The sequence below is a fragment of the Stegostoma tigrinum genome, chromosome 39, assembly GCF_030684315.1.
Source record: "Stegostoma tigrinum isolate sSteTig4 chromosome 39, sSteTig4.hap1, whole genome shotgun sequence".
Classification (NCBI taxonomy): domain Eukaryota; kingdom Metazoa; phylum Chordata; class Chondrichthyes; order Orectolobiformes; family Stegostomatidae; genus Stegostoma; species Stegostoma tigrinum.
In genome coordinates, this window is record NC_081392.1 from 8,743,663 (window position 1) to 8,762,270 (window position 18,608).

Consider the following 18,608-nt stretch of genomic DNA (forward strand, 5'->3'; position numbering starts at 1 on the left):
CATGTTCTCTGAGTTGGGGAGATCCACGCGCACAAGCAGCAGGGCCATGGTAATGCATGAATCACATTACATGTAATTTAATGCTGTGTGGAGAGAAATGCAAGATCCTTTGACGCAGATCAGACAAGCTGAAGAGCTTCACACGTGGTACTGCCATCTGGAAAGCACTGTTAAGTCAAGGCTTTTCCATATGTCTCTAAAATCACACTGCATGGAAAAGGCTGTAAGAGACAAAGAACAAACTGACATCTACAACATGGATTGTGTGCCCGTTTCCAAAAGCACTAACTCATGTTGTGGTACCGCTCTATAGGTAATAGAAAATACACATAAACCTGCACTACCAGAGCATCTTCAACAAACTCAGGGCTCACGGAGCCATGGTACTATATCAGCATGGATAGAGAATTAGTCAACAGGTAGGAAGCAGAGAACAGGCATAAACAAGGCATTTTTAAAGTTACAAGCGAAATCCTGTGGATGCTGGAGATCTATAATAAAAACAGGAAGTGGAGAAAGAAAGAGTAAACATTTCTCTGGGACCCACTTTTACTGTTGGCAGGTTATGATGAACGGAGTGCAGCAAGGAGCCGTTTTGGGCCTCAGCTATTTATAACCTAGAATAATAGTTTAAACAAAGAGGTTAAGATTAACATTTATTGACAATACAAAGCTGTACAGAGGATACAAAGAGGCTGCAATGTGATTAGTCAGGTGAATTGAGCCTGTAACAAGGTGACAGATGGAGTATAATGCAGAAAAGTGAGAGAATAGGAAAGACAACTATTTTGTGAAAGGTGTGAAAGTAAGTGACAATGTTCAGGGAGACTTGGCTGTACTTGTACAGCGAACGTAGAGTTTGCATACAAGTGCAGCAGGCCATTAGGAAGGCAAGACATGTCGGCCTTTACTACAAGGGAACTGGAGTGCTAGAGTAAGATGGGCTTGGTACAATTCTACAGGTATTTGAAGAGACCAGATCTCGAATACTATGCAAAGTTTCGCTCTCCATATTTAAGGAAGAATATATTGGAGGTTGTTCAGCAAAGGTTCACTAGATTGGGAAGCGCTGGGATGACAGGGTTGTCATATGGTGAGCAGGTGAGTGAATTAGATCTATGGTCACTCGAGTTCAAAAGAATTACAGGTGATGTCATGAAAACATGCACAGTTGGAAGGGATTTAGAAAGACGAACACAAAGCGTTTCCCTGCTGGCTTGGAACTCTGGAACACAGGAGGCTCAGGAGAAGAGGCCAAATCATTTAGCAGAGATGACAGGAGAAATTTTTTCACCCAAAAAGATCTGAATTTTAGGACTACGCTGCCTAAGAATGTCATGAATACCCCATTGCTAAATACTTTGAAGGTCGTAACAGACAGAGCGCATGATCCTAATGCATTCCATGAAGGACAAATTATTTTGTGAAGTGTAATCACTGTTGTATCAAAATACAGCAGCCGATTTGCACATACCAAACCTGACACATAGCAAGCAGGCCAATCAACAGATAACCTGCTTTGCTTTTTATTTGAAGTGATATTGATTGAGGGATAATTATTAGCCTGACTTGAGCAAGAATTCCCCTGTCCTTCATTAAAATATGATTTTTTACACTCACTTGAGGGGGTAGACGAGACCTCATTTTAACATCTCATCCAAAAAGATAGCACCTCTGACAGTGCAGCACTGCCTCTGTATTGCACAGGGTATATCAGCCTGAACTTTCTGTTCAAGCCTCAGGAATGAAGTTTCACCCAAAATCTTCCAAACCAAGGAGGTGGGAAACTGCTATCCAATCAGACATGAGTGACAACTCCTCTAACTTCTGCAGCCACCATTAGCTTATTCAGAGAGTGCCATGGGCTGTTCAACTCATGGGTGCATCGCAGAAACCTGCCCATCCTTTTGCCTTATGCCAACCACCATCTAACTGAGCTCAAGCTGAGGGGGTGTGGCTGAGAAGCTCGACTCCAAAAACAGCAGCTACATTATTCAAACGGGCCTTGGAGCGAGATAGCAAACCCTTTACCAGTAATGACTTTATAAACACCTACTTACTGAAATAGCCGGCACGATGTAGGAAAAATCCAAAACTTCCAAAACACATGCGAGCTGTTTTTACTGTAAATACCACTGCCCTGTGATAGATATATATTTTTATATAAACAGAGAGCCACACAGGGCATACCTATGCTCAGGAGAACATGGATTAAGTCAAACTGAATCTAACGTGTGTTTCAGTACTCACTGTTAAAAATGGATGTCGCGTATTCTGCAAGACCCTGCTCTCTGTAACAGTGTGGGCGACTTCATCCTATTAGAGACAAAACCAAGCATTAATGTTCATGTATAGTTTTACATTTTATCCATTTAGCAACAAGACACACTGGGGCAGAATTACATGTCTTCAGACCCTCCCCGCATCACAGGTTTTACTGGCACAGACCCTCCCCGCGTCACAGGTATTGCAGGCAGTGGTTGTCCCCGGGTCACTTGTTTGATGACTATTACCCTGCCGGGAGGCACTGAGGTCAAGGACTGAAGGTAGATGAAGCCAGCATGAGCATTAAAGGAGGAAGATTCATAGAATTATACAGCACAAGAGGCCATCTGACTCGTCACATTGTACTGGCTCCCAAAAGGGCGGCATTGGGACTCAGTGGTTAGCGCTGCTGCCTCATGGCGCCAGGGACCCAGGTTTGATTCCACCTTCAGGTGACTGTGGAGTTTGCACATTCTCCCAGTGTCTGCATGGGCTTCCTCTGGGAGCTCCGGTTTCCTCCCACAGTCCTAAGATGTGGGGGTTAGGTGGACTGGCCATATTAAATTGCCCATAGTGCCCAGGGATATCAGCTAGGTGGATTAGCTGTGGGAAATGCAGGGCTACAGGAATTTTTTGGAGGGGGCGCTGCTCTTTAGAGAGTTTATGTGGACTCGATGGGCTGAAAGGTCTGTGCCCAAAATGTAGGGATTCTATGATTCCATGAAAGAGACTAGTCCCAGCTAGTCCCACTCTCCACCCCTACCTCTGTAGCCCTCTAAATTCATCACTTTCAAGTACATATACAGCTCTCTTTGAAACTTCCTCCATCACTCTCCCAAGCAGTGCATTCCAAATTCTAACGACTCTCTGAGCAAAGAAGTCTCACCTCAATAATAGCTTCCAAAAGGGAATGACAAAAAGTGCAGAAGAAGGACCATTTGCAGGCAAATGCTGAAACAAGACTGAATGTAATTGGATAGCTCAAAGAGTGGGCAAATGGGCTCTTCCTGTGCAGTATCATCCATGGTCCTGCTACGAACAGAGAACCCACGACATTGGCAACAAGTGAAGGAAAACAGTGCGATGCAGTTTGTTTACTGCTCAAATCAGTCGCAGGGATGTCAAAAAACTACTCATCTTCGAATTTCATGGAACACTTTGATTCGGTCTTCAGATTTACTGGATGTTTTAGAAGAGGCAAAGAGCAAATTGACGGTCAGCTAATAACCATGCAATTGTATACAGCAGGAATAGTGCACTTTCCACAATAGGCCTGTGGAGGTGTAGGGTAAAGAGAGGGGGCGAGGGAGGTCAGAAAGTCATGGGATGATGCCAAGGAACATAAGCCCAACCAGAACTGGTGAACCGAGTTGGGGTCATAATGGAAGGAAAAGGACGAAGAAATCAGCGGCAAAAACGAGGGGAGAAAACATTTTGGCTTGAAACGTTAACTCTGATTTCTCTCCAGAGATGCTGCCAGACCTGTCAAGCCTTTCTAACAATTTCTATTGTTGTTTGTGATTTACAGCATCTGTAGTTCTTTCAGTTCTTATTGAAGAGATCAGTGGGATTAACTGAAATACTAAACTGTGCTTTGTGCAGAGGGTCATGGCCCACTGACCGCAACACACAGTGATGGAAACAGCCAAAGCTTTCTTCATTTCATGCACCTCCAAAGTGAATACTTACTTTTGCGATTATTACTTCCTTCCGTAGAATTTTCATGGCGTAGTACCGTCCTGTGGCCTTCTCTTTCACCAGGATAACTTTACCAAAGGTGCCCTTCCCCAGTAACTTCAAATAGTCAAAATCGTTCATCGTCTGGAATGAGAAGGGACGGCAGCTAAGTTAGTCATACTGCTTGTCTTCTCAGATGGAATGAGACTGAAGGTTACATCATGGTGACCTGGGCTAAAAAAAGCTCTAAAACGTTGAAGCTTTGTTTTGCCTGTAAAATTTAAGCCCCTTCCTGCCACACAGTAATGTCACCAAATCGCAATCACTGTGGAACTCCGTAGAGGGGGAGGGGTGCAGGTCATTCCTCACCCAGTGGGTGCTCAGGAGCTTAACGAATCAGAACTGTGTGGGCATAATCTCCAAACGCGCATTGCCATGTTCAGCCAAGGTCACTCCTGCCCCCAAAACTCACTAGCACCAGCTAAACGTGAAAAATCCTATTTGATGGGACATAACATGCCTGCAGGTTGATTAGGAATATCGAAAGGCTTGGAAGAAACTCATCAAATGCCCAATCCATCTGACTGTGAGCGGTCCTCTGCCAAACAAACCGACATACTAACCACTTTATTCCTGGACTTCAAAATCGACACCTCCATCTCTTCCATTCCCGAGCTGTCACTGGGCGAGCCAGACTTGACATCCATAGCGTCGTCTCCAGGCTCCTGATGTTTTAAGCTGTTGGCAACAGTCTGGATGGCTCTTGTCCATTCCTCTCTAGAAAACACAGTGGTGTCTGTGGTCAGTGAGAGTTGTCCCTTTGCAGTCAGAAACTTCCCAGCTGTTCGCCCTCAGACAACGGACGAGATCAAGGCCTGACAAGAAATGCCCAGTGCAGAATTCCCCTTTAAAGGTAGTGTTACACCCCAACTGAAGCAGGCCTTGTTGAACACAGGCTTCCCAGGTGCATCCTTCGCATTTCTTTTAATGACACAATGGCCACAAAAACAAAGTTGCTGGAAAAGTTGAGCAGGTCTGGCAGCATCTGCGAAGGAGAAAACAGAGTTAACGTTTTGGGCCCGGTGACCCTTCCTCAGAACCCGAAACATCACCGGACCCGAAACGTTAACTTTGTTTTCTCCTCCACAGATGCTGCCAGACCTGCTGAGCTTTTCTAGCAACTTTGTTTTTGTTCCTGATTTACAGCATTCGCAGTTCTTTTGGTTTTATTGTTGCCCAACAGGTTTATTTCAAATTACACAAGCTATCTTGGCCCTGCTCCTTCCTCAGGTGAAGCTGGGCATTTGCAGACGAGAGAGATGCAGCAACCCTGGAACTGCCTTTGACATGTCTCGGTTTCTGGTGAACAAAGGGTACAGACCCAGGCACAAACAAACACTGCACCCTCAGTTTTTGGATATTGATTTTGTTCCTGATTTAGAGCATCCGCAGCACTTTTGGTTTTTATTTCGAATGGCCACCTCACTGAAAGAAGCATCTATCCATATTTTTGAGGCTTGGCTGTCCGTGCCGTCTCTTTCGCACAGTTCAATATGTGGCAGCACCACTGCCCAGAAAGAGTGGAAATCTGAAACTCAACGTGTTACCTAAGTTTAAAAGACAGGTGGTTAGTCTGCAGCTGTACTGGGTGCTGGTGAGGAGGCACTGTGCACAGTTTTGGTCTCCTTACTTTAGAGAAGATTATCAGCACTGGTGGGGGTGCACAGGAGGTTCACTAACTTGATTTCAGACTTGAGAGTGTCGGCTTATGAGGACAGATTGAGTGGATTCGGACTGTACTCATTGGAATTTAGGAGAAAGAAGGGGGATCTTTCAGAAACATATAAAATTATGAAGGGAAAAGATAAGGTAGAAGCAGGGAGGTTGTTTCCAATGGCAGGTGAAACTGGAACTAGGGGGTATAGCTTCAAAATAACAGGCAGCAGATTTAGGACTGAGCTGAGGAGGAACTTCTTCACCCAAAGGGTTGTGAATCTGTGGAATTCCCTGCCCAGTGAAGCAGTTGAGGCTTCCTCCTTAAATGTTTTTAAAGCAAAGACAGAACGATTTTTGAACAGTAAGGGAATGAAGGGTTATGATGAGCAGTGGCTCAGTGTGCAAAAAGATCAGCCTTAACCTTACTGAATGGCACAGCATGCTGGAGAGGCCTGATGGCTTCTCCTGCTTCTGTTTGTTATGTTCTTACAGATGGGGGGTGGTCCATTTAAAAAGGTCAAAAACTGAGATTGTTCAGGTGGAAAGTGTGAAAGAACATGGAAACAAGGCAGCTAACTGGAGCAAGACACATGCCATGATGTAACTGAATGGCAAAGCTAACTCGACAGGTCAGAGCGCCGCCTCCTAATCCCATGGATCGCTCAATGTCAAAACTTCATGGAAATGACTGAGCAAATGCTGTTGAGCCACTGAGTACCTTGCTAATTCAGAGCCAATGACATTGCTGTGGGTCTGGAGTTACATGTCCCCAAAGGTCATAAGTGAACCTGATGACTTTTTTGCATCCAGTCATTTCTTTATGATTAATGACGGCAGCATTTTGTCACAGATCTACATTTCAATTGAATTTTACATTTCCTCAGCTGCTGTGTTGGGATTTGAACTGATGTCCCCAGACCTCTGAATTGTGAGTCCAGTGACATTATCACAATGATACTGTCCCGTCCGAAAGGAGCAGCCAATAGATACGACAGTTGGCAAACTGCGCAACGTTAAACAGAATATTGAAATATGCTCCCCCAATTCATCTTCCATTCCTTGCCTCACCGTTCATCTGGTGTGTCAACATGGAAGGTCCTCTCAATTACTGTCGTCCACTGCAAGCACCGAATGATGAACGTGTTGGGTCTTGGCCTTTCAGTCTTCATTAGCTGGCATTCTATTCAAACAGAGAAACAGCAAGTAGTTACGGGTCTGCAGGAAGGTTAAATATTCCATAGAATGTAATATTCGGAAACAGACCCATCGGCCCAACTAATCTATACTGGTCTTTGTGATTGGTTTGATCATGTCGCTCCAATAGTGCACTTTCCTACTTGTGTTCCCCCATAATAAGAGCAGACAGTGACAATAATGGCAATAGAACTGGATTACCATCCCAGAAACACAGGCTGTTCAAATCCCAGCAAGTGGAATTTTAATTCAATTCCAGAAGATAAAGCTAGCCTCGGGGATGGTGACCCATGACAACCATCAATTGTTGTAAAAACCCAGCTGCTTCACTAGTGCTCTTTCAAGAAGGAAAGCTCCAGCTCCACAGTCCGTAACCGCCAAGCAAGCCACTCAGTTCAAGGGCAATTAGGGATGGCCCACAAACGCTAGCCTTGCCAGCAATGCCCACATCAGGAGAGGTTCTACTTCCCCTTCAGCTTGTGACTGGGATCTATTCGGTGGTTTGTTTACAATTATTTTTGTTCGCCAGTCAGACCACAATACAGGACAATATAAAATAACCATTCATAAATGCTGGAAATGCTCATGTGCCAGGTCTTTAAAAATTAAAACCATGTACAGGATCATGATTGTAAGCATGAGTGCTTGTAAGTTGACCCCTTGTGTATGTTATTTCTCCCAAGTCTATGTCAAGAATTTTGCCTGAATTGGATTTATGAGCAATTAGCTTATATTGACAAGAATGAGCTGTATAATTCTAGGAATTTGGATTACAAAATAGAGAAGAAATGGGTGTTGGTTACTGCCATGAACAGGTTAGAGAACCCTTCTAGACCAGTGACCTAAATCCAAAGACTATAGACCTCTGCAATTTTAGTAACAAAAATTTATATGGCTGGATTTATGACTGGTAGGACATACATTTTCAGGTCATTAGCTTTGCTTTCAGTTCAGAAAACACCAAAGTTGAGTTCAGGAGCAAGTTTAATTTTTCTCCCAGGAGTTTGCGCAGTTTGGGGAGTCCACTTACAGTCACACAGTCGTAGAGCTGTACAGCACAGAAACAGACCCTTCAGTCCAACTCATCTGTGCCGAACAGATATCCAAAATTAATCTAGTCCCATTTGTCAGCATTTGGCCCATATCTCTCTAAACTCTTCCTATGCATATACCTGTCCAGATGCCCTTTCAATGTTGTAATTGTATCAGACTCCACCATATCCTCTGGCAGCTCTTTCCATAAACACATCACCCTCTGTGGAAAAAACTGCCTCTTAGGTCCCTTTTAAGTCTTTCCCCTCTTACTGTAAACCAATGCCCTCTAGTTTGGCTCCCAAACCCTGGAGAAAACACCTTGCCTGTTCACCCTATTGAAACCCCTCATGATTTTTGTAAACCTCTGTAAGGTCATCTCTCAGGCTCCAGGGAAAATAGCCCCAAGCTATTCAGCCTCTCCCTGTAGTTCAAACCTTCCTACCCTGGCAATTTCCTTGTAAATCTTTTCTGAACCGGTTCGAGTTTCACGACGTCCTTCTCAAAGCAGGGCGATCAGAACTGAACACAGTATTCCAAAAGTGAGCTGACCAACGTCCTGTACAGCTGCAACATGACCTCCCAGCTCCTATGCTCAATGCACTGACCAATAAAGGCAAGTCTACCAAACACCTTCTTCACTAACTTATCTACCTGTGACTTCACTTTCAAGGAACTAAGAATCTGGACTCCAAAGTCTCTTTGTTCAGCAACTCTTCCCAGGACCTTATGTGTATAAGTTCTGCCCTGATTTGTTTTTCCAAAATGCAGCATCTCACATTTATCTAAATTAGACTCCATCTGATCAAAGTCCCTTCGTACCCTGTGGTAACCTTCTTCGCTGTCCACTACATTACCAATTTTGGTATCATCTACAAACTTACTAACCATACCTCTTATATTCACATCTAAATCATTTATATAAATGACAAAAAGCATTGGACCCAGCACCAATCCTTGTGGCACACCTCTGGTCACAGGCTTCCAGTTTGAAAAGCAACACTCCACCACCTCTGCCTGCTGCCTTCGAGCCAGTTATGTATGCAAATAGTTTGATCTCCCTGTATTCCATGTGATCTAACCTTGTTAACCAGTCTACCATGTGGAACCTTGTCAATCACATCCACCGCCCTGCCTTCAATCTTCTTTGTAACTTCTTCAAAAAAACTCAACCAAATTAGTCACACACAATTTTCCACGCACAAAGACGTGTTGACTATCCCTAATCAGTCCTTGCCTTTCCAAATACAGGTAAATCCTGGCCCTCAGCTCCCATCCAACAACGTGCCCACCATCAATGTCCAGGCTCACTGGACCATAGCTCCCTGGTTTTTCCTTACCACTTTTCTTAAAAATAGTGGCTCCACGTTAACCACCCTCCAGTCTTCTGGCACTTCACCTACAGCTATTGATGAAAGAAATATCTCAGCAAGGGGCCCAGCAATCACTTCCCTGGCTTCATTCAACAGAAGGTTGGGTTTATAAAGCTTTCAAAAAGAAGTGTTTGTTAGAGATCTGCAAGTTATTAGAAATGATTAAGTGGAGGCTCTCAGGTTTGTGAAAAGTTCATGTCAGCAGTCTTGGAAATGACTCATCAAAAGGTCTCCATGGTGCACAGAAAAGAAACTGTGATGAATCTGTTAAGTAGAAACTAAGAATCAAGATAGATGTGCAATTTCTCTGGATTTGTTTCTAATGGCTAGTGTTGGGATATAGGTTGAAACTATGTTTTGCTGTGTGCTTTAAAATCTTTCTAAACAGCATCTATGTTTTGATAACTTTTTGTTTTCTTAGTTTGTATAATAAAACAGCAGCCTTGCGTGAAATATCTCAAAGACTGACAACGACGTTAACTAAGTATCCCAAAACAAATCTATCAATCCAGGTTTCATGCTGTTCAGTAGTACCATTATAACACAATGACAGCTAGTTTCACCCAACAAGTGGAAACATCTACATAAAAACCAAAAGAACTGCTGATGCTGTAAATCAGAAATGAAAACAGAAATTGCTGGAAAAGCTCAGTAGGTCTGACAGTATCTGTGAACAGAAATCAGTTAACATTTCAGGTCGAGTGACCCTTCCTCAGAAAAGGACTTGCATTTGAAGTGGAAACATTTTCTCTATATTTCCTTTATCAAATTCCTTCATAATTTTGAAGGTGGCTCTTGGAAAAAGAGAGTCCCAACCTTTTGGTCTTCCTGGTAACTGCTCATTAAAACAATTGGCAAGCTCTTGCTCAAAGTGATTCAATGCAACACAGGATGGTGCATTTATTTATCTGCTGTCATTCACTGATTCGCAGAATTGTGTATTGTGTAAATCCATCGGCTCAACCTGGCCTTCCGAATGGGTATTATATCTTGGTGTTTTCCCCGGCCTTTTCCCTGGAACACCACACATTATTTGAATAGAGACAATCGCCCAACGTCCTTTTGAATGCCTGAACTGAACCTGCCTCTACCACTTCCAAGCTGTGCATTACAGACATTTAACTGCTTGCTGTGTGAAAAGGCTTTTGTCACACTGCATTTACTTCTTTTGCAAATGACTTTAAAAATAGTGCCCTCTGACTCTCAATCTTTTTATGACTAGGAAGAGTTTCTGCCTGCTTACTCTGTCCAGAGTAAAACCTTCTATCAAAGCTCTTTTTTGCCTTCTCCTATCCAAGGAGTACAGTACCAAACTTCTCCAGTCCATTTTCATAGGTGAAGTTTCTTGATCCTGGAAAATTCTCCTGCAGGCTTGCCTAAGTGTTTATATCCTTCTTAAAGTGCAGCATCTAGATTTATACATAATGCTCCAGCTCAGTCTAACCAGTGTCATATTCATGATTTATCATAACCTCCTTACTCTTATACTCTGCGTCACTATTAATAAGTGAAAGATATAGTTTGCTTTTTAAACTGCATTCGCTAGCCATCCTGCAATATTTAATTACTTGGCCTTTCGCTTATTGAAAGAATTGGAGATTGCTAACGCCCAGTGAACAGGATTGAGAAACTATTTTGCTTAATACTATGTTCTTTTGCACAATTTTTCTTAAAAATGAATAACTTGCTGGACTAACAACATGGATGCCAACATAATGCCAATTGACCACAATTCCTGCAAAGTCCCAGCCAACAGTAACCAGAGGAGAAAAGCTTATGCCACCCTCTTGCAATGTGACACTCCCTCACAGAATCCCTGCAGCATGGAAGCAGGCGACTCAGACCATCAAGTCCACACTGGCCCTCCGAAGAGCACCCCATCCAGACCCACACTATCCCTGTAACCCTGCATTTCCCAAGGTAACCCATTGACCCTGCACATTGCTGAACACTACAGAGCAATTTAACACAGACAATCCACCTAACCTGCACATTGTTGGACTGTGGGAGGAAACCCATGGCGACATGGGGAGATCACGCAAACTCCACCTGGACAGTCTCCAGGGGCTGGAACTGAACCGAGGTCCTTGGCACTGAGGCAGCAATGCTAGCCACTGAGCCACAGTGCCACCTTGCATTATATGAGCAGTCCATGCTAAGCCAACACAATGGGCTAGAGACAAGATCTCTACTTCAGCCAGTTCTGAACAAAGGAGATCATCAAAACACATTACTGTTTGACTTAGTGCAAATGTTTCCGCAGATACCTATTGTCAAACAATGCTTTCTGACCAGAGAACATCAAAATCATCAACTTAGCAGAGTACGTCCAACTGAAGCCCCAGTCACCTGACTGAAACTACTGGTTTGATTGAATCACTTCTTACTGTATAGCTTTGACTTTTGTTTATCGGTTTGCCTGTAATATCAGAAGAGTAAGCAGATGCAGAATTAGGAAAAAGCTACCTCCACTGTCAATGCTTCTCAAAGTACGATTTTTGGCAAGAAACTGGTGTTTTGCCTGCGAGGTGAACCCAAATCTGAACACGTCTAGAAGATTTTTGTTCCCTACAACATTTTTGGGCCCCAACAGTGGAAGAAATGGCAGAAGAGCACTGAAAAACTTTACTGACACTTCCCTCATGTTCAAAAGACAACAAGGTTTGTTCAAGACATTTCAATTTGTGAATACTATTGACAAAAATCCCTGCAGTAGTCAGTGGGATTCCACCCACTATAGGAGCAGGAGTTATTTCAGAAAACATTACAGTCAGGGCATAGGTGCAAACGTTACTAGCAACAGCAGTATCTGTGGGACATCCTTAGCCCCACTTGACAGAGTGTTGGTGAATCAAATTCTTGGACCACTGCAATGTACTGTTTCAAGTGCTTTCATGGCCCTGTTAAATAGAGGATTTTGAACCAGGTTAATGGACGACAATATTATTAAAGTCATAACAGCAGACAATTTTGGAGCAGGCAGAGGGCATTCAATAAGAACACAGCTGACCTAATTGCAGTCTCAACTTCATGTTTCTATCTACCCTGGACATCATTTGACTGTCCTTGTCATACAAGCTCCTGTCTGCCTCTACCTTAAAGGAAAATTCAGGGACACTGCCAGTCCACCTCCCCACCACTCTCTGGGAAGTCAGGATGATCTGGGGCTTCGAGTGGAGCTTTGGAGGTGATGTCAGTCCTTTGCCCACCCAGGCGAGAGACGTTACATGTTTTGGGGGGTCCTGCCAGGAAGAAAAATCTTTGACTAGTTACTTGCACAACTCTGTTAATGCAGGGAATTGCAAGATTTTGGTCCAGCAACCACAGAGGAACAACACACGTTACCACATTAGGATGTTGTATGACTTGGAAGGGGAAGTTGTGTATTAGAGGTGGGCTCCTCAACTAATGTTGTCACTGTCCAGAAAGACTTACCTGCTACAGAGAAGTTGTTTAATGGTGGTAAACAGTGATCTGCGCTCTCAGGCTTCTCCTTATAGCCAATAAAAGAACCATCCGATTTCAAGAGGAAGTACCTTGGCCTCCAGGTTTTAATGTATTCACCTGCAAATGGGAAACAGGCAAGCAAGGTTATGTCAGCTTTCACTTCCACAGGGTCAAATGCCATGCTGCTGTGGGCCCAGGGCAAATGGCACTTTAAGACGTACATAGGTTCTACTGCACACCAGACCTCACACAGCTGAAAAAGGAGTTGGCCCACAGGGCATCACCAGATTACGGGTAATGTCTGCTTAAGAGAGAAGAAACCATTTTGGTAAACCATCTGAACAACCCGCCCATTGTCTATGGCTGGCCCAGAAGCTCCCACTGAAGGAAAGCACGACATCTTCTAGCATCCCTTGTAAGATCAAGATTGAACTTTTTTTCCTGCTTAGGAGACAGGTAGGTACAGTGAATGAACAGAGATAACAAAGTGTAGAGCTGGATGAACACAGCAGGCCAAGCAGCATCTTAGGAGCACAAAAGCTGATGTTTCAGGCCTAGACCTTTCATCAGATGAAGATCTGATAAAAGATCTAGGCCTGAAACATCAGCTTTTGTGCCTCTAAGATGATGCTTGGCGTGCTGTGTTCATCCAGCTCTACACTTTGTTATCTCGAATTCTCCAGCATCTGCAGCTCCTATTATCTCTGATACAGTGAATAAACAGACTGAAATAACGTGCAAACCAAGAGGTTAGCCAGCAAAGTCAACATCATTGCTGCCATCCAATATCTTCTCTGCTCTGTGCTATTCTAAGTCAGAGAAGGTGTAAGGCCATTCAGGATTTGGACAGGTGGGCATCCTCAGGAGAGAGGACTGAAGGAGAGGTCTAATACATTTTGGTCTCTTTATTAAAGATTACATCTCATACAATACAAAAGTAAGGGCTTTATAAGAATGAATTAGACTGCAGAGGAAAGCTTTACTAGACCTTTATAGATCACTGGTCTGGTCTCAGTAGGAGTATTGTATGGCACCCTTATTTAGGAGGGATAAAGGAGTTTATGTCTGGGGTCTACTGAGAAAGGGGATGGGGAGTAAACAGGGAGGGAAAATTGGAACGCTGCGAACAGCCTTGCTACACAGCCAGTCAGACTAGGAGCACTGCAATGGTCCCAACTCAACCGAATCAGTGCGACTCAAATAGTAATAACATTTAGATCTTGTAGTTCACACACACCTGTTGGCAGGACACAATGGACATTAGCAGTCTCAGCAATTGTGACTATAAAATTATCAGTGAAAACTGTAAAACTGATCAGTTCACTAATGTCCTTTAGGTAAGGAAGTCTGCTATCCTTCTATTATGGCATCTGGTCTACGTGATTCCAGATCCAGTGCAGTTGGCTCTTAACTGCCTTCTGAAATGGCCAAGAGGCAATTAGGAATGGCCAATCAATGCTGGCCTCACCTTAATCAACACGGCATGATCCATCATAGAATTAGAAGGGAAATAAACTATCCTCACTTCGTTCTGTACACCCACTTCCACCAGTCTACCTCCATAACCTCCAAATCAATGTTTAAAGTTATAGCTGGGAACTAAATGGTGTGTATAGAACCAGAGGAGGTACAAAAAACAAGTGTACACCTTTATCGAGAACTGTCAAGGTTTAACATCCCAAGGTGCTTCATTAAGGCTTTCCCACATAACCTGATACCAAGCCACACAAGATGATATTAGGGCCAATGCCTCCAGGTTTGGTCAAAAAAGTAGGTTTTAAGGAGCATCTCAAAAGGAAGAAAGAGAGGTGGAGAGGTTTAGGGACAGAATTCCAGAGCTTTAGCACATGGATAGCTAAAATCAATGATCACCAGTGGTGGGGTAAAGGAAACCAGGAGTTCAGAGTTCTGATAAAAAATAATAAGGAGCAGGGAACTTTAAGCGAAGTTCCTGTAAAAGCAAAATGGCAAGCTGATCAAGCGGTTTCAAAAAATATCAGTATAGCACTGCAGTTTTACTGAGAACCTGATAATAAAATCACTGCTATAAAAGCAACCAAAATATTTAACGTGAGTGCACCAGGCGCACACACTTTTAGAAAGTAAGTCAAAAACAAGCAGACGGCAATCAGTGATACGAAAGTTTACTGAGGAGGACTCTCATTAGTACACAGAACAAGAGGAGGCCTACCTAAAGGTGCTCAAAATTAAAAGGATTTGCAAAAGCATCAGCTGCTTTTATATTTCTAGGTGCTAGATGACAGAGATTTGGAAGGTGCCGTTCAAGAAACCTTAACTTGTTAACAATGGTTATTGCAGTAAAAATTGCAATATCCTGCATGCACCAGGATGGGGTGGGACCAGTAAATCCAAAATGCTAGCAATTAATAATTCAACTAACTGTGGGAATGGCCACAGCCAGTTCTTTGACTTTCATTCCAGATTGGCAACATTGGTATTTTGTACTACAACTTTGGCATTAATTTCATTCATTTGAAAATTGCCAATGTTCAAAAACACAGTTGTAGCCGTCAACATTCTACATACACCAAGACTGTCTCAATGATAACGCCATGCACCAGTAAGGACTTAAATTTGCTTTAATCTTGGACCTTGTGGTTCTTGTTACAGCTTGAGACCCAGTTGTAAATCATGAAGACTGAAGTTTTTAATGCTGACACAGTCATGGTGCAGGTTTCGTACATAATACTGCATTTTGTAAGCAGGTGTCAGCTGAATCTACTTCTAGCATCACAGATAGAGCATTTGTCTTTGGGGGCGGGCGGGGGAAGGATCAGGGATGCCAACTTGGGAGCTGAGGTGTCACGAGACAAGAATCTGACTGTGTAACTATGTGGTGACACCCCAACACACTCACCTCTTTTCTGAAGCCATCCCTCCTTGACAACTGACACTTCATTCATATTGGTACCAAAATATTCCGAGAAAAACCCAGCTTCACTTAAAGACACTGGAGAGGCACCAGCCTGACCCCAATGACAGGATCCTTAGCAATGCGCCCCTCTTCTCAAATACAGCACAGAACCTGTTGGAAGAGAAAGTTGAAAGTGTTAGTGGACTCAGGAACATCCACAGTTAGTAGAGGACAGCGTATGCACACAGACCCTCGCAAACACATGCGCCTCATTGCAAACAGAACTGAGTTCAGAACCCAACATTTTCCCAGTGGTGAGAAATATTCAACTGAGTATTTTAAACATCAACTTGCAGGGAAGATGAATCCAGGTCTGAGCTTTGATCTCAACCCCAAAGGCAAAACCCAGAGTAACAGTGACCTTTCACTGTTCATTTCAGTGCAGGGTGCTGCAAAGATTTCCTTTGCACAGACACTCATGGTATCTTAGAGGTTACGACTTATGAGTGGCTCTTGTGGTCACTGCAAGACCAGGAATGCATGAAATTTAGAGGAAACTGAGACTGGGACACGCTGCAACAAAGAGAACTGAGGCCAAATGGCTCAACAAGCCTGTCCAATGACACAAAAAAAAGTGAAAGAACTGCAGGTGCTGGAAGTTAGGAAACAAAACAGAAATTGCTGGAAAAGCCCAGCAGTCTGGCAGCATCGATGAAGAGAAAAAACAGAGTTAATGTTTCAGGTCTGGTGACCCTTCCTCCGTTTTGTTTCCTGTCCCATGACATGATGAGCTGTAACTATAAGTGAACACCACTTCTCTCTCACTCAGCCTGCAGGCAGGTTCTCTCTCAAGAAAGGTGGGATAAAAATGGATAATAAACCACAGCCAGTAAGTGATAACACTGGAAAATACCCTCCTCTCTACCCCCAGTCCCTCCCCCAACACCAACCACCACAAGGCATTTTCCATAGCCGTGGTCACCTGGAGATTGCCAATGGAGGGGATCTCACAATAACTGCCATGGGACAGCCAAGTCTCAGTCGGACCCTGCACACAGCCACCAGCTTCTAGGCTAGAGCCCTAAAACTCTGTGAAAGGCCTAGCCTCAATTGTTGAAAGGTTTTGTTACAAAAGAAATTACAGCAAAGGTCACTTGGGAACTGTAACCAGAGAATGATCAGCAGTCTACAGATATGGAGGAAGAACGGACAGCACTCATCACATGCACCAAACAAACAAAACACAACATCCGCATGAGGGGGACTGTGAAAGATCCCATGACACCTACTTCAAAGAGTAGCTGAGGAGTCCTGGCCCAGCACCCCCGCGCACACCATTTCCTGTCCAATATTTATCTTCAAACCAATATCACATATAAGCAAAAGATCAGGTCATCACTACATTGCTGGCTATGGGATCTTGTTATGTGCAAGTGGACTGCTGTTGCATTTCCTATACTACAGTGGCAACATCTGATTGGCCATTAGTTATACTGAGGTGTCCTGAGACTTCAAACCATGCTGCTTTAATGTTCACAGATTATCTTTTACATCAATATTTTGGTCACCTTTCCGCTAGTCTCTCAAAGTTCCAAGTATTTGATGGTTCTTGCGTTTGATGGTCGTGTTCACACGTTCCCTCTTTCCCAGATCCTCAAAACTGCAAGAATGCTGCCACCTTCAGTCAAGGGGCTGAATGAGAGAGGAAGGTACAAGAGGGGATCAGACACCTTTGTGATAAACTGGGTGACTGCCGCAAGCTGGCTGAGAGAGGCTGCTAGTTGTTATACCTCCTCAGTACTGATCCCTAGCTCTCATCCTCTTGACACTCCCTGAATGCTGGTGAGTAGAAAATCCAGACTCCAGGGCCCCAAACCAGAATTTAAATGCAAGAACCAGCATTCACTGAGCTCAGACAGGTCACTGAATAGCTTGAGGTTTTTGACAGAGCAGAAGCAAGATAATGCTCAGCTTAGAGATTTGCAGACACAGAGGTGGCTGGGGCCTAGACTGATCCAGGCCGCTGAGCTCACACTGCCTCGAAGATCCATATTTAAAAATGCAAGGGATGAGCTTCCTTGCAGTGGCACATGATGGAACGGCATCACTGTATAAGGTTTCACTCAGATGGTTAGCAAAGGCCACGTGAATTAAAACTGAGCCCAATTAAAGTGAAAATGCTCACTGATCCACAGCTTCCAGCCCAAGATGATGTCATTCGGCCCTTTGGTGTGCATGGGAGCTTGTTGTCCACTAATTTGTTCCCAAAGTAGTGAAAGCTGGTGTTTGAAATGTACAATTACCTTTCTTGTCCATCGAGTCACTTGCCTGATTACCTACGCATGGGCAATTTGTGACAGATTTGCTAAATCTCTGACTTGCTCTATCCCATCCAGGTTGTTAGTGAAGGGTACGGGGTGGAAATGAAAGGAGGCAGAGGGGCATGAAGATGAATCCAGTAAGCAAGAAGGGAGGGATTTACCACTGCTCTAACAGCCCTGTTCATGGAAGAAGCTGCTGGTACTTCCACTTCATAGTATTTGTTTTAAGTATTGATCCTTCTCCTTGTCTCAGACTCCCCTGAGGCGTTCTGAGAGGGTCAACTTCTAAATTTGCTACAATATATGCTTAAGGGGGGGCAAATTACTGTATTTAATGGCAATGACATATAATTATCACCACAACATTTCAGAACATTAACCTAAACATAATGATTCCATTGTTATGGGTTAGCAACAATTCTGAACAAGTTGCAGCTTATATGGACAACTGCACCAACAATTTCCAGAGGATGGAATTATTTTGGTTTGATCAAGTAGACTTCAGAGTTAATGTGCTCCCCTGCACGTAAATTCACAAGAAGCAAGTTGAGGATTTGGAAAACGCGGTTGTGATCTTCATGCTGAATGCATTAACATGATGCTAAAAATGCAAACACCTTTCTCTGCTTCGTCAATGACTCATTCTTTCACTGTGACTTGTTCTTCTTACTCAGAATTCAACCACAAAGCTTCCAGCTGAAATTCAAA

At 43.6% G+C, this 18,608-nt stretch overlaps 1 protein-coding gene across 6 annotated transcripts in view; it reads right to left on the reverse strand.

Annotated features, from left to right (window-relative positions):
* Positions 1-18,608, reverse strand: part of LOC125447659 (RAC-beta serine/threonine-protein kinase) — an 84,532-nt gene that overhangs the window by 18,887 nt on the left and 47,037 nt on the right. For 5 of the 6 annotated variants that reach the window (XM_048522270.2, XM_048522271.2, XM_048522274.2 and 2 more), the window contains 6 exons: positions 15,583-15,750; positions 12,693-12,821; positions 6,727-6,838; positions 4,566-4,719; positions 3,955-4,086; positions 2,251-2,316 (listed from right to left, as the gene is read on the reverse strand). In XM_048522270.2, the coding sequence (XP_048378227.1) occupies positions 2,251-2,316; positions 3,955-4,086; positions 4,566-4,719; positions 6,727-6,838; positions 12,693-12,821; positions 15,583-15,628 (639 nt within the window). In that variant the 5' untranslated portion in view covers positions 15,629-15,750. Of the gene's footprint in view, positions 1-2,250; positions 2,317-3,954; positions 4,087-4,565; positions 4,720-6,726; positions 6,839-12,692; positions 12,822-15,582; positions 15,751-17,147; positions 17,169-18,608 lie in introns of those variants that run through there. The other variant, XM_048522273.2, reaches the window with a different exon arrangement.